Source organism: Trichosurus vulpecula, chromosome 1, assembly GCF_011100635.1.
Source record: "Trichosurus vulpecula isolate mTriVul1 chromosome 1, mTriVul1.pri, whole genome shotgun sequence".
Classification (NCBI taxonomy): domain Eukaryota; kingdom Metazoa; phylum Chordata; class Mammalia; order Diprotodontia; family Phalangeridae; genus Trichosurus; species Trichosurus vulpecula.
The window spans coordinates 38,182,112-38,197,425 of NC_050573.1; the positions used below are offsets into that span (position 1 = coordinate 38,182,112).

Consider the following 15,314-nt stretch of genomic DNA (forward strand, 5'->3'; position numbering starts at 1 on the left):
CTGTTGTGAACGTTTACCTGCTGTTTCATCAGGAGTGGATTGTAGCCTAATGACTGGAATCTCTTTTCTTCAGCTTTTCTTCTGTCACTTGGCAATTTCAGTGTGGGATAAACTGTGAAGATAAGCCTAGTCTTTTCCCCATCAGTGTCTCAGTCCAGTTTATTGAAATACCTCCTCAACCACCCCAGCCACTGACAAGGTAACCACTTAAGTGCCACTTTAGTGTTTGACAATATTGGGAAGTGAGATCATACACACTTTTAAAAAGAAGATAGATTTGGTGGTATAAGCCGGGTTATTAGACTTTTTCCACTCTTGACCTCTTTTCCAGTTTGGGCAGTATTTCATTGGTATTGAGTGGCCTGAGGGCATGCATAGTGCAAAGTAGGCATGCTTTGTGTTCAGTGCCAAGGCTGCAGTGAAGTTGCTAATACAATATGGGAAAGTGCTGCCAGGAACTCCTCGGGTTCATTATGTGTTTGATTTGTAATTAGTTTTTGGTCATTGCGCATTCAGAAACCTTTTGTGTTGACAAAATTTTCTCGCCCCCATATGGAGTTGTGCCCTACAGTTGAGGAAGTGCTGGATAGTGGATAGATGTTGGCATCCAGATGCCAATCCTGCTTCTGATACTTCCTGGCTCTAGGACCCTGGGCATGAGTCATCTGTCCCTTCTGACCTCATTTTCTCCTCTGCCTCCAGGAAAGGGGGGGCTGGCAGTGGACTAGGAACTCTGAGCCTGTCACCTTATCTACACCCTCTGGTTCTGGGATCCTTTGACCTTTTGGTGCCCTTTAATCTGGTGATGGCCAGCTCTCTGTCTTGGCATTGTCCTGGCTTTGCCACTTACCAAGGTGTCTTGTAGTTTCCAGATCAGGTACTCGAGCCATGACTGTATCAACAATGAAGTCTGCTGGCCAGAGCTCATTTTCCCCTTGACCGAGAATTACCAAGGTAGGGAAGAGAGCACTAGGTCACCATGTGGCCCTTTTGTCTTTAACTGGATGAATAAGTCACTTTGCCATATTGGAGAGGGGGGCCATCAAGATTCTCAGGATATTCAGAAGACCACAATGGTTTGGGATCCACAGGGCACTTTTTTTAGGAGATGGCAAAGGCAGATATTTGGTTAAAATAAAAGGATGAGGATTTCATTTACATTTGCATTTGAAGTTTTCTCATTTAACACTAGATAATAAGGGAAAGGAGTAAACAAACACACAAACATCCCCTTGCAGTCTGGGCACTTAGTACCTGTGGTGGGCCAGGTGGTAGGTGAGGCTCTGAAGACACAAGGGAAAAACTTCATGGAGCTGACATTCTATGGGGGAAAATGACCTGCCCACAGAAATTAAATTTGGTGTGTGTGTGTGTCTATATGGGAGAAGTGGTGGACAGGTGGCCGATCGGAAGGACATGTGAGTCCAGTCGTAAGGGTGAAGAAGGAGAGCATCCCAGGCCTGCAGGGAGGCCTGGGGAAAGGCAGAAAGATGGGAGATGGAATGTTTGACTAGAAATTTTAAGGGATGAATGAATGTTGTGTAGGAAGCTTGGCAAAGTGAACTGAAGCCAGAGTGCATAGGGATTCAGAAGCCAAATGGAGGGGTTGGTATTTTAATCTAGGAGGCACAGGGAGCCACAAGAGTGTCTTGAGCAAGGGAGTGACATGATCATACTTTGGGAAGCTGTCTTGGGCAGCTGTGTAGAGGACGAATTGACCAGATAAGGAGAGGTGCTGAGACCCCAAACAAGGCAGGTAGTCCAGGGACAGAGAGAAGGCATAGAATAGAGGTAGGCCTGACCAGCAGTTGCCTCTGTGGGATGAATGAGAGGACAGAGCCAGGGATGCCTGGGAGGGTGCTTGAGGAGCCTCCACAGGAAAGAGGGCTGAGCCTCAGGGGAAGGGGCACGATGACTTATGTTGGGGGCATTTTGAGTGCTTAGAAGGGGCGAGGGCCAGATTGACAGATGTGGAAATTGTCTGCACAGAGATGAGACTGAGCATAGATGGAGAGTAGAAGGCCCAGGATAGAGCCCATTGGCGTACCCTTAAATATGGGGCAGAATGTGACTAATGATCCAGAGAGGAGACTGAGTGGCAGTGGCCTATCAGGTAGAAGGACAGCCAGGAGAGAACGCTGTCACCAAAATCCAGAGAGAAGAGAGAGTCTAGGAGGAGGGAGACAGGCAGCAATGTCAGATGCCAAGTCAAGAAGGGTGGGGCTAGGTGGCTCCACAGTGCATAGAGCAATGAGCGTGGAATGAGGGAAGACTCATCTTCCTGAGTCCAAATCTGTCCTCTGACACTTCCTAGCTGGGTGACTCTGGGCAAGTCACTTAATCCTGGTTGCCTCAGTTTCCTCATCTGTAAAATAAGCTGGAGAAGGAAATGGCAAACCCCTCCAGTATCTTTGCCATGAAAACGCTAAAAAAATGGGGTCACAAGGAGTCAGATATGACTGAAAAACGACTAAACAGCAAAACTAGAAGGACGAGGACTAAAAAGAAGCCATTGGATTTATCAGTCAAGAGATCATTACAGGGGCTCATTAACAATAGTTTTAGAAATGTGAATCCCCTTGGAGACCCAACCTGCTGCTAAGAGGAGGGGTATAACACACCTGGGGCTGGGACTGGGAGGGGGAGATGAGTGCTCCAAAAATAGTGGTGGTGGTGTTCAGTCATTTCAATTGTGTCTGACTCTTCATGACCACATCTGGGGTTCTCTTGGCAAAGATCCTGGAGGGGTTTGCCATTTCCTTCTCCAGCTCATTTTACAGATGAGGAAACTGAGGCAAACAGGGTGAAGTGACTTGCCCAGGGTTACATAACTATAGTTTTATATACACGCGCGCACACACACACATGTAAATATATACACACATATACATGTATATATACACATACCTACCTACATATATACATACATATACATATATACTCAGATTCCAGGGCTAACAAAAATCTTACTATAGCACTCACCTGGAATGAAAAGGGTTGACTTAAATTTGAGCGTGTCCTTTCGTGCTTGTACTCACATCATGCTGCCCAGATCAAGATGTGCATTACCTTCAATAAAGAGAGAGAGCCCGTGGGGGAACCTGAGCTCCATCTCTGCTGGGTAATGCCAGACTGCAAGGGCTTGGTTGAGTGTTTATTCCTTTGCCTTATTACCTTCAGTTATTTACATTTGTGTTTATCATTGAGCTTTTTTCTTTTTCTTTTTTTATCTTTTTCTTTTTTCTTGAGTATTTTTCTTTTCTTTTTTCTTATTATTGAGTGTTTCTTTTTCTTTTTTTCTTATTATTGAGTGCTTCTTTTTCTTCTTTTCAAATTAGCTACAGGTCAAGAGCCCCAAGAGTTCAAGGTTCTGAGTGTTGCTAATGTTTGTTTTCTTCCAGGAGAGTCTTATAGCTCCTCCCTTGCCAAAAGCTTGATGCTGGCCTTCATCCTCACAGTGGTCATGTTATTCAACAGCTTATGGATGAAGATCATCAGGGTTTGGAACTTATTCTTCGTCTAACTTCTGGGAGTCTTCAGAGAGCAGTGGCAGCACTGTGCTCAGGACCTGGGGCTGTGATGGAAAACTTCCGCTTAGTCACACTTTTTCTATTTATTTCTGTAAAAAGGTGGTATTCAGTGATCAGTCAGTTTGTTTCTAAATGCCACTTGCTCAAAAGGTCAGCAACCAGCCAGTTAATTGATTTTATTTTCAGCTGCAGCAGCTCCTGGAGACTGTGTTCTAAAAGGGGCCCCATCTTTGAGAGGGGCCTCGATCTGCCCCAGTGGTGGTGATACTCACACCAGGAAAATCAGATCCTGGAAGGGCCGAAGTCGGTAGAGCTGTCATTGGTGGAAACCTTAGCATTCTCAAAGTGATTTATCTAAGGCCACACAGTTAGTCATTAGCAGGGTTGAGACTAGAACCCCTAACATAAAATATAAAAAAAATCATTTTTTTTAAAGAGTTAAATATGTATTCATAAACTGTAAACTTATGCTTACGACCAATCTCCTTAAAGGACCTTTTTTCAGTCAATAAGAATGGATTTTTTTTTTCAAAAATATTCTTAGATTTGTATCACTTTACTAGATGACCTTTGGTTTAAATAGATTTTGCATACTATGAAGAAAATTTTTTCTTTTAAGAAATTATTCTTTTCTTCTTATTTGATGTTCTGTTTATCCTGCAAAAATAGCTGACATTTATTCAGTGTTTTAAGGTTTGCCAAATGCTTTCTTTTTATTGATCCTATGAGGTAGGCAGTACAAATGTTATTTTATTATATTTTATATCACATATTATTTTATATCATTTATCATATCATATTGTAGGTCATAGAGGTCGTATTTGTTGTAGGATTGGATCCCAGTTCTCCTGGCTCCAAATGTCACCTTCCTACAAGTCCATACTATGTCTCTTGGTTATTGGTTCAGTGATATGGAGATCATTCCTGACCCATATATCTAGGCTTAGTCTTTCCCCTGAGTTGGAGGCCGAATCACCCATTACCTATGCAATATTTCAAAGTGGATGTATGAGACCTGTCAAGCTCCGAATGTCCCAAACTTCCCCCATTCTGTCGAAGACAGCCCTATTCTTTCAGCCTCTCACGTTTGTCATGTTGTCTTTCCCCTTGATTCCTGGCTCTCCTTCCCCCTACACGACCATCTAATCTGGTGCCAAATCTTGCCTTTCCTGTTTCCACATCTTTCCTACCTGACACCTTCTCTTCACTCACACAGAATCCTCAGTCCAGGTGCTCCTCATTTCTCACCTGGACCCACCCCTGCCACTGCCTAAGTCCTGTTCTTAAGGCACACACCTAACCGAGTCACAGCCTTAATGAGCTCTGGGGGCTCCCTCCAGCACCACAGATAAAACAGCAACTCCGTTGAGCCTTTAAAGCCCTTCCCACCTGCCCCCAACCTTCGATCTCCTTTCCCTCTACCATCTAGCTGAATGGGCTTTCTGCTCCATCTTCCCCCTGGCCTTTGCTCTGGCTTCCCCTGAGCCTCCTCTGAGAGCCTCATCCTCTTCCTGCTCTGTGTCCTCCCTTCCTGGCCACCTTGTTCTGTACCTGGTAGTTATTTACATCCATTCTCTTTCTGTTATTCTGTCTATACACATCTTGTCTCTCCTACGCAGGTATCAACTCTTTGGCAATAGGGATTGTTTCTTTCTTTGTATTGGTGTCCCCAGCATCTAGCCCTGTGCCTGGCATACAGTAAGGGCTTAATAAATGCTTGTTGCTTGAAGTGACCATCTCTATAGTGCCATGTGTCTCCTGCCTTAAAATAAGGGTCGTATACTGAACAAGTGCCTGCCGCTAGACAGCTTACAGAGCAGGCAAGCCAGCCTTGCCAAAGCAGCAAGACCCCCTTAGGGAGGGGCAGGAAGCATCATGGGCCTGGCAGGCCAAACCACCACCATGACTACTATCTCCCTTCAGACTCTGGTGGAGACAGCCTTGGAAACAACGATGCTTCCAGCCCAGGGCTCCCAGTCAGCATCCTGGGAAGCACACAGTAGGTGCTTACATCAGGTGCTATGGAGATGCAGACTGGCAAATGCTTGATGTCTTCTCTCCCTTCTTATCTTTCTCACTACCTTTCTTCTTTTCTCCCTCCCTCCTTTCCTCTTTCCCTGTATTCCTTTGTTCTTCTTTTCTTTCATTTCTTTTCTTCCTTTCTCCTTCCCTTCTTTCTTTCCTTCCTTCCTTCTCTCTCTCTTCCTCTCTCCTTCCCTCTATTTCTTCCTGCCTCCCTCCTTTCCCTTCTCCCTTCCCATCTTTTTCCATCCTCCCTGTCTTCCTTTTTCCCTCCTTTCCTTCATTTCTTTCCTTCTTCCCTTTCTTTCCTTCCTTCTCCCTCCTTCCCTTTCTTCTTTCCTGCTTCCCTCCATTTCTTCCTCTCTCCCTTCTTCCTCCTGCCTTTCCTTAATTTCTCCTTTCTTCCACCTTTTCATCCTCCCTCCTCTTCCTTCCTGCCTCCCTCCCTTCTTTCCTTTCTCACTCCTTTCTTTTTCCCTCCTTCCCTTTAGCCCTCCTGCTTTTCCTTTCTTTTTTACTTGCTACCTTTCTCCCTCCCTCCCCTCCTTTCTTCCATTCTTCCTTTCTTCCTCCCTCCTTTTTTCCTTTCCTCTCTTCTTCCCTACCTTCCATCTTTTCTTCCTCCTCCCTTCTTTCTTTCTTTGCTTATTTCTTTTCTCCCTCCCTTCCTTCCCTCCCTCCTAGCAGGGACAGGTTTTGCTTTGTACCTTTCTTCGTATTCCCCAGTGCTTACTTAGCACAATGCCTGACATATAAAAGGCACTTAATAAATGCTTGTTGACTAGACCACCATTCTAATCACAGAGAAATTTATAGGAGATTAACTTTAAAATCACTGCTTTCCAGTTTGTCATTTCCAGCAACATTAACGTTGGAGGTTTTAGGGCTAGGGTAGAGCCTCTCTCGGCTCTTTTGTGGCCTGGTTGAATTAGAAGGTCAGAGCATGGTAGGCAGTGGGAGTGAGGGTCTATGAGTCCGTGAACTCTGTAGAGGGTGCATTTAAAAATCACCATCTACATCTCCTTCATCATCTGGAGGATGGAGAGTTACATTGATTGTGGTACATTAAGTGAGCAAGGGAAAATACTTTTCATAGAAAGTTTTTGTGAGACAGTGGCATCAAATAGTGGAGATTTCTTTTGAATTCTGCACAGAGGTCTGATAAGAATAAGGTTTATCAATGCCCAGTTCTACTTGGGTAGTCTGTGTTGTTACGTCTGCAGAGAGAGTCATATTTATATTATTCCTGGCAAAATAGTAGGACTATAAGATTTAAAACTGTAAGGGACCATAGAGATTGTAGATTCCAGCCCTATTATTCCCCACCCCTCTTTGGGCAAATTAACATTACTTTCATTTTCAAATATATTTCTTCAATTACTCACAGATTTCTTGTAACAAAAAAATAGCAAAACGAACACAGCTGGGTCTAACAGTGTATGCAATGTTCTATGATCCAGGGGTGGGGAACCTGCTATATCCATAGCCCTATGCAAAGAGGGGAAAACACATTGAGGTCATCATTACCAGTCCCTGAATCGACACTTCTCTCCGACCACCACTTCCCCACATATATTGTCTTCCGCTATTAAAATGTAAGATCATTAAGGTCAGGGACTATCCCACCTGCTTGTGTTCGAATCTCTATTCTCGGCACAGTGCCTGGAACATAGTAAGTTCTTAATAAGTACTTTTTTCATTCATTCATTCATTCATTGTTGGTTAGGTCTTCTCTAGGACAAAGCCTGGTTATTATAATGACACAAACTTCATTTTTTTGTACTTTCTTTTTACACTGTTGTGGTCATTGTGTATATTGTTTTTCTGCTTACTTCACTCTGCCAAATACCAACTCTCAATTAACAATTAATTTTCACCAATGCTAGGCACGTAATAGTGTTCTATTACATTCACATTTGAAAATTTATTTAGCCATTCTACTTTATTTCAGTTCTTTGCTATCCCCCAAGCCACTGCTATGATGATTTTGGTGTCCGCGGGACCTGGTTTTTCTGTTTGACCTCCTTGGGGGTATATTTGTAGTACAGGGACGTCTGGGTCAATTCTAACATTTTTAGTCACTTTCTTACCATAATTCCAAATGTCTACCTAGAATGGTTTGGGCCAATTCACAGCTCCACCAACAGGGTATTAGTGTGCCCGCCTTTCCAAAGCTCCTCCAACACTGAACCTTCCCACCTCTTGTTGCCAGTTTGCCACCTGCAACCCTCTATATGTCCTACAGATAAGGAACCCTGAGAAGGGAAGTTACTTGGCCAAGGTAGAAGGTAGAAATAGCACAGCAAGGATTCAAATTCAGTCCTCCTGACCCCTAAATTAGTACACTTTACAGCACTCCATCCCACCCCACCGCCTCTCAGCGAATCCCATCCCATCCCCATCCATCCCATCCCACACCAATCTTACCCATGAAGTAATGGTTGTTCCAGTTGCTAGGTAACAGAATTAGTTTAACATGTTATGAACTTCAGTTCACTTAGTTTCCTCCACTTTCTAAAGAAAAACATCTCCCCCAGCGTGAGGCAACAGCTCTGGAAGCCCCTGCTTGGACTCGCACCGTCGGACTCAAACTTTTTTTCCTTTCTACACCGTTTAGCGGAAGAGACCAGAGATCTGAGACCAAGTACAGAAAACTCCCATTTCCCGATTTAGAAGGAACTTCGCTAAAACGATCGTGGCCCGTACGGGGATCGAACCCGCGACCTTGGCGTTATTAGCACCACGCTCTAACCAACTGAGCTAACCGGCCCTGAGGGACTCGGCTTGCAAAAGTCCTTTAGAGCTGTCGATCGTCTGGAATCCGGGCGGGGACAAGCCCGCAGCCCATTGGGCGCCGCGCGCTCGGGGGCTGGGCTGGGCTGGGGGCCCGGGCTGGGCTGGGCCAGAGCCAGCCTCGCTTCCAGGGCTCGCTCTCCGGGGGAGGGGGTCCCGCGGCTCTCGGGCTTCCGCGATTCCCCTTTGTGATCACTTCGGTGTTTGTTTAAAAAAAAAAACTTTTAAAGTTTCTTCCAAACTTAGCGGGCAGAAGAGAAGGTTCGCTCTGCGAGGGCTTGGCACTGGCGCCTTCCCGCCTTTGCCACCTCACTTCGCACACCGTAGGCGCTTAATACATGCCTGTGCCGGTGAATCGGTGAAAGCCTGTAGCATCTCCTTGGTAGAAATTAAGTTTCTTGAGTGAAGGAGCTCTTTTTTTTTTTTTGGCCCTTGTATCCCCATTATCCAGTAGGCAGTAGTCACTTAATAAAGGCTAGATGAATGAATGTCCTACCTCTCCCTCCCCATGCCCCTCCCCCCCAGGTGATGGTAAACTCCCTTTGAAGGGAGGGTCTTTAAAGAAACAAACATTCCCTGCACGTGACATAGGGCTCGGCATAAAGTAAGCGCTTACTAAGTGCGGGTTGTAGGAATGCTATTTTCTCCCCAAACACCGTAAGGCCCCGGAGGTCCGGAATCCTCTCACAGCGGGGGTGGGGGCGGCACTCTCGGGTGGCTTTCAGGCCCACGGAGGAACGTAAGCTCCCTGAGGGCAGGCATCGTGTCATTTCTGTGTCCCGGTATCTCGTCCCCGTCATGGGTCCAACAAAACTATATTAGGCACCGAATTAATAAGTCTAATTAATAGATTCTTCTAGAGAGGGGTCTGGGAACCACTGGCGGCGCCCCTCCCCCTCCCCCATAACTTAGGGGAGAGCTCCCCGAAGGCAGGAGAGCACAAGTGGCGCTTAATAAATGCACGTTGCCTTGCACTCGAACCTACGGCAGCTGACGAGACGGACCGGACGAGTCCGGGGTAACTCCGTCCCGGACGCCCAGGTTCGTGCCCCTGAACTGGAGCGCCGACGGACCCTGGAGCAGCCACCTCCGCGTTTCAGTCCAGGGACTTCAGGGCCCGCCCCTGGGCCGGCTCCGCCCACCGGCCGCCGGGAGGGGGAGGGGCCCGGGCCTGGCTGCCCAGCCCCCACCCGCAGGCCCCCCCTCTCCCGCTCGTTCCTTCCCAGGGTTGGTGGCCTCTGGACCCTCCTCCCACCCGCCCCGCCCCGCCCCGCCGCGGGGAAGGGGGAGGGCACGCCGGCTCCGGGCATGACGTCACCGGCCCAGCCCCGAGGGGACCCGGAAGCGGAACCGGCGGTAGCCGCGGGAGGCGGGGCCAGGCTGCCAACTGAGGAGGCGGCGGCAGCCACAGCTGGGGAGGCCCGACAGCCGAGCGTCCGGGCGGGCACGGAGAGCGAGCCGCGGGCTCATGGTGCGAGGCCGCCGCGGGGAGGCTGCCGCGGGAGAAGCGCCGGGCTGAGAGCGAGCGCCGCCGGGCCGGCCGGGCCATGGGCTCCCTGTTCCGCAGCGAGGTCATGTGCCTGGCGCAGCTCTTCCTGCAGTCCGGCACGGCCTACGAGTGTCTGAGCGCCCTGGGAGAGAAGGGCCTGGCCCAGTTTCGGGATGTGAGTACCCCTGGCCGGGGTGCGGGGCGGGGAGAGGTGTTCCGGCCAGCGTCCCGCTCTCGGCCTCCGGCCGGGGGAGGCTGAGTCTTCGGAGTCTCCGGCCCCTCCTCCGTGGAGTGGAGAGAGGTAGCTGGACACAGCCGGGGCCGCGATCCTGCGCTCCCCCCCCCCCCCCCCTGCGCTTCTGTGTCTGCTTTTTTAAAGTGGGGAGTGGGAGTGGGCGTGGGGTTGGTCAGATCAGATCTGTGTCTGGGAGATTATGACCTCCCTGAGCCTCGGTTTCCTTTTTTTGTAAGATCTGTGGTCTTTCTGGGTCTCAGTATCTTCCTCAGTAGAGCGAGGGGGTTCGCCTGGCCTCCGAGGTCCCCGCCCCACATCCCAGCATCCGAGGTCCGGCCGCTGCCGGGAGCCCTCCAGCGAGGGGGAGCTTCCTACCTCCCGGGGTAGCCCTCTCGCTGCTGGACAGCTCCGGAGGCAGGACCCTCCCTCTGACCTGCAGCCCGGTGGAGGCCATGGGATAAAATTCCGACACTTTGATGGGGGTGTCACTGGAGCCCCCGGATCGTCCACAGGCCACTCCCCTCATTTGGGGCTCAAAAGGAAGTGACTCCGACCATACGTGTTCTGAGGCCGCGTCCGGTGCCTTTTCCATTGGTGCTGGGTCTTGTGGGCCGGTCTCACCAGCCATTCCTTATGTCTCGTTTGGCAACATTGTCGCTGCGGTGCGGATGCCCACATTTTTTCTGTCCCGATATTTATAGGAGTCTCCTGTGTACGGGGCCCTGTACTAGGTACTTAGCAATCCGTCCAAATTCTCCGGGTCTTCAGAGGGTTTCTTCGTCTGTAATCATAGCAGCCGGTGTTCAGATTGTGCTCTGCAGAGAGGCACAGCAGCCCCGGGATAGTAGTATAAATAGAGTTATCTGCATTTTTCAAGAGAGGAACGGGAGGCTCAGGAAGGATGCCTGTCTAAGGGATGATAAGTGAGTTTTCTCTGAGCCTCTGTTTCCTCCTCCTCGAGGCCACATGGCCAGTAAGTGACAGCACCAACACTGGAACACAGGCCTTCCCACTGTTTTCATTGTGTCTCCTAGCTCTAACATCAGCAAGTTGGACTAAATGATCTCTGAGAGCTCGTGGCCTACTACTTTGTGCCAGTTCCCCCTAATGCCTTCTAAAAACTTGAATTATCTCACAACCTTTGTTAATTAGGACAAGGGTTTTCCTGATGTCAAGTAGTCAGGGACCATGTTAGACCACTTTAGGGACAAGTGTCATCAGTCAACGGAAGTGGCTTTGGAAACAAAAGATGTATTCATAGGACTGTGTCCTGGTGGACCTGCCAGGATGAGTAGCCTGCAAAATGTATCCCTAGGTAATTGAATGAATTATCAGTGGCATAAAGCTTTGTCATATTGTGCATTTAAATGTTGGAGAATGTTTTGTTTTAAAAGCTGCTGCTTATATCTGCTCACAAGTTCTTGGTAATAAAATGGCACCCACACTTGAATATTTTTTAATTTTGTAAATGTTTATAGAATTTATAAGATTTTATAAAATTAGGTAGAATTTTATAAATCCTGGAGGGCTTATATCCAATTCATGTCATTGTTTTACCAAATTATTTAAATATGAGTTAATAAGAGGTAGAGGCTAGGAGACAGCTGTTTTATATTCTTTAGAACTAGAATTTTATTTGTGATAAGACTGTTCCTGCTCACTCCAATTTTAGAGTAAAATGATATAGCTTTTGAAAAAGCATTAATTGCTTGAGAGTCAAACCCAAGATTATATAATTTGGGTCATACATCATTTCTACCTATGAACTCAAAGGCTGAATGGAAATTGATAAATGCTACAAAAAGGACTATGTGATTAAGTGTTATCTCAGAAAACAAACATAGCAGTATCAATATGAAAGTAGTTGTGGTTAATGATAAGAATATTAGCTCGTAGTTCTATACAAAACTCTTTCTACAGCCTGCTTGCCTTTCATGCAAGATATCAGACTTTGAGAATTAAAAATGTCATTTGACAGAGATGAGGTGATAAAAGTCCTTTGTGATCTCTGAGGTTTCTTCCAGCCCTAGAGCTGAGCTCCAGTGTGTTGGAGTATTTTTACCAACTATTCCTTTTATGATTTTCCATAAAATAGGAATGATACTTTCTTGTTAAAGTCTGCTGACATCAGGATAGGATTTGAAGATGTATAGGTTTGTCTCAGTGAAAAGCAGCGTTCTGGATAGCCAACGTTGACTGTGTTTCTTCTACCTCTTACTCTTTTGCTTTTAGAAGAATAAATTGTCTCAGGAATTCAGAGATTTGAAATAGTTGCCTAAACGTGTAATTTTAAGAAACAAATGTGAAGCCAGGAATCATAGCGGAAGTGGAATTGAAGCAGTTACTTTTAAAAGTGATAAAGCAGAAGACCTTGAAGTAAGATAATTTTCTGTTTGGACTTTGGTTTCTGGAAGCATTTTCTTTATTAATCTAAAGACAACATCTCTACTGGGAGTGGTCATTGCTAGTTAGAGGGCAGGGTGATTGAAAGGATGGGAAGAGCACTGGTTTTGGAGTTAGAAGGCTCCCATTGAAGTCCTGAGTCCTAACTTTAATTTTGATATGATCCTGGGAAAATCGCTTAGAATTATATGATCACAGATTTAGAGGTAGAAGGTTCTGTAAAGACCATCTAGTTCAGCCTGTTCATTTTAGAGGCAGCTCATTGTCGAAGTGGACAGAGAGCTGGATTTGGAGTTGGAAAGACCTGAGTTCAAATGCGACCCTGGATGTTTACTAGCTGGGTAGCCCTGCACAAAGTCACTCAGTTTAAAAGCCTCCGTTTCTGCAAAATGGGCGTAATGATAGCTTCTGCCCCCCAGGGTTGTGAAGATCAAATAAGCTGGCATTTGTAAAGTATTTTGCAAACCCGCTATATAAATGCTAGCTATTATCACTATTATTATTAATGTTGACGTTCTAGACGAGGCTTAGAAAGGAATAAGTAACTTGTCCCTGAACTCCAGCATCCTGATTTGTAAATGGAAATGAAAATAATAGGCAACATTGTACCTGGTTTAGTGGGTAGAGGGCTGTCTGATGGATCTAACCCGTGTTAATGGTGTGACCCTGGGTAAGTCACTTACCTTCTCAGGGCCTCAGGGAAGTTACACATGAGGTGTAACTGATTCAGCTGATGGATTTTTCCATACTTGTACCTCCCCACACTGATAGAATCACCAAAAAAATGTTTCTAGCTCTATAAGCCTTGCAAGCATTTTGCATGATCTCTTTTCATTCATTTCTTACAGTGACCCTGTGAGGCAGGTTCTGTGTATATTATTATCTTCATCTTATGGGTGAGAAAACTGAGGCTCAGAAGTTGTGACTCAGCAAAGCTATGGAATGTGAGGCCAGGCTTAGTGGTCAGGTGCTAGGGTCTTGACCAGCAAGTTGCCCTATCTCAGTACGCAATGATGGGGCGGGAGCAATGATGGTTATAACTCCGATTTATTGGAAGCCATTATCCATATTTATAGGTTTTTGCACTACATAAGCAGAAGCAGGTGTTCAAGAGGATGAAGGCATGGGAAAAGAGATGTGCTTCAGTAATGTATTGCACTTAGATTAGTAGCGATATCTGGTGGGAAGAATCTGGATTATAGTAAACTATGCTGCCTACAAGCGTATGGGAAAACTAGGGCTGTGGTAAGGTGGTTTTCATAGGAGTATGGGAACAGGAGGGGAGTGCTATTCTACAGTGACAGGGAAGGCTGGGAACAGAAGGGGAGTGCTGTTCTACAGTATCTAAGGAGGCATGGGAAGGCTCAGGCAGGATACAAACTGATTATCAGAACTGTATGAGGTAGGCACGGGGCAGGATGCCCTTGTAAAGTATCAAAGAAGTTCCCATTAATTAAAGCATGTTTGTGTTAGGCACTGGTTCAAGAGCATTAGGTAGTGGCCAGCTGTGTTCCTCCTACTGGGCTTGTGAGTCCTTGGTGGATGGACTCTGCCTGCATGAGAAAGGATGGCTATCAGAGCAAGAGGGGGGTGCTGTTGAGGGGGGCTGTTAGGGACGGAAGTCTTTCCTCCGGGCGCCTACTGTTCCAACTCCTACTAAGCCTGTCTGGTATCACCCAGGAAACAGGCCAAGTGCTAGGGTCCGAGCAGCCCCGGGGTCGGCACTAACTCCCTACAGTCAGATTTCTCTTGACTCTAAGCCCACTGATCATTTCACCCCATATTACCTCTTACTTTTTTTTAATGATTCTTTTTTCAAACAATAGGCATTTATTCCATTCTTCCTCCCATTCCCATCTGCATCCTTACCCCTACCCTCTCCTTATTGGTGGGAGGAGGGGAACCTCTTAACAGATATGCACAGGCAAGTCAGACAGATTTCCACACTGGCCCTGTCTAAACATTTCCACTCCTTTTTTTACAAGATGGTTGTAAGGAACTGTTTCACAAGCCCCAAGGTACCATATTAATGTGAGTTGCTGCTGTTGATTTTCTTAATTGGCTTTGATGGTATAGTGCTGGAGGGGATGGGAGAGCTTTCTTTCCGTCCAGGGATTGAATTGGGTGTTTTAATGACCTTTTTTTTCCTTCTTCTCCACAGCTCAATCAAAATGTAAGCGCCTTTCAGAGAAAATTTGTTGGGGAGGTGAAGCGGTGTGAAGAACTAGAAAGAATACTGGGTAAGTTTTTGTCTCATTTAACTTCAGAATATTATGAAGGCTGAGGTGAGAGGGAGGCAGAGGGAATGGTGAGTTGGAGAGTCTGCTGTCATGTGCATTTATTTGTAATTTTAAAACATCACCATCCTGATATCATTGAAATTATTCTGGTCAGGCATGAGTATTCTTTGCCTTTTGATTCTTTGTTCAGAGAAATTCCTGGCAGTTTTGCTGGAAGAAGCTCCTCAGCAGTGGAGCTAAAGAACCCACATATCTACAGTGATCACTTAAACACTTTTTGTTTTGACACATTCCAGCAATCACAAAGACCTGGCCTCTCCTCCAAAGTAGTTTCCCCAGAAAATGCTAAATCACTTAGAAAGTTGTTGCAGCTGGTGGCACGTCCCTTCCACTTGTGGTGTTTAGGGTCTGTGAACAGAAACTAGGATATGTGTTTTAACTATAGTAGCTCGGTACCAACATTGTCCATGATGTTAGATGGGTATGATGAGCTCTCGTGGAATGTGGGAGGTACTGATGAGCTGAGAAGTTCAGTATCTGATGTGCTAGGAACCGGGCAGATGAGACACGTGGGATTTAGTGTGGCCTGCCTTCATGAAACT

At 46.5% G+C, this 15,314-nt stretch overlaps 2 protein-coding genes and 1 non-coding gene across 3 annotated transcripts in view; 2 read left to right on the forward strand and 1 right to left on the reverse strand.

The window, feature by feature from the left end:
* TCTN2 (tectonic family member 2) overlaps window positions 1–5,565 on the forward strand; it is a 36,829-nt gene extending 31,264 nt beyond the window's left edge. The window contains exons 16-18 of the mRNA XM_036741783.1: window positions 74–199; window positions 866–954; window positions 3,402–5,565. Of these exons, the coding sequence (XP_036597678.1) occupies window positions 74–199; window positions 866–954; window positions 3,402–3,523 (337 nt within the window). The 3' untranslated portion in view covers window positions 3,524–5,565. The remainder of the gene's footprint in view (window positions 1–73; window positions 200–865; window positions 955–3,401) is intronic.
* A 2,683-nt stretch (window positions 5,566–8,248) lies between these two features.
* TRNAI-AAU lies at window positions 8,249–8,322 on the reverse strand. The gene has a single exon. It is a non-coding gene; the product is annotated as a tRNA-Ile (tRNA).
* Window positions 8,323–9,700: 1,378 nt separating this feature from the next.
* The window catches only part of ATP6V0A2 (ATPase H+ transporting V0 subunit a2), a 39,563-nt gene continuing 33,949 nt past the window's right edge, over window positions 9,701–15,314 (forward strand). Inside the window, exons 1-2 of the mRNA XM_036753534.1 lie at window positions 9,701–10,009; window positions 14,634–14,712. Coding sequence (XP_036609429.1) covers window positions 9,893–10,009; window positions 14,634–14,712 — 196 coding nt within the window. The 5' untranslated portion in view covers window positions 9,701–9,892. The remainder of the gene's footprint in view (window positions 10,010–14,633; window positions 14,713–15,314) is intronic.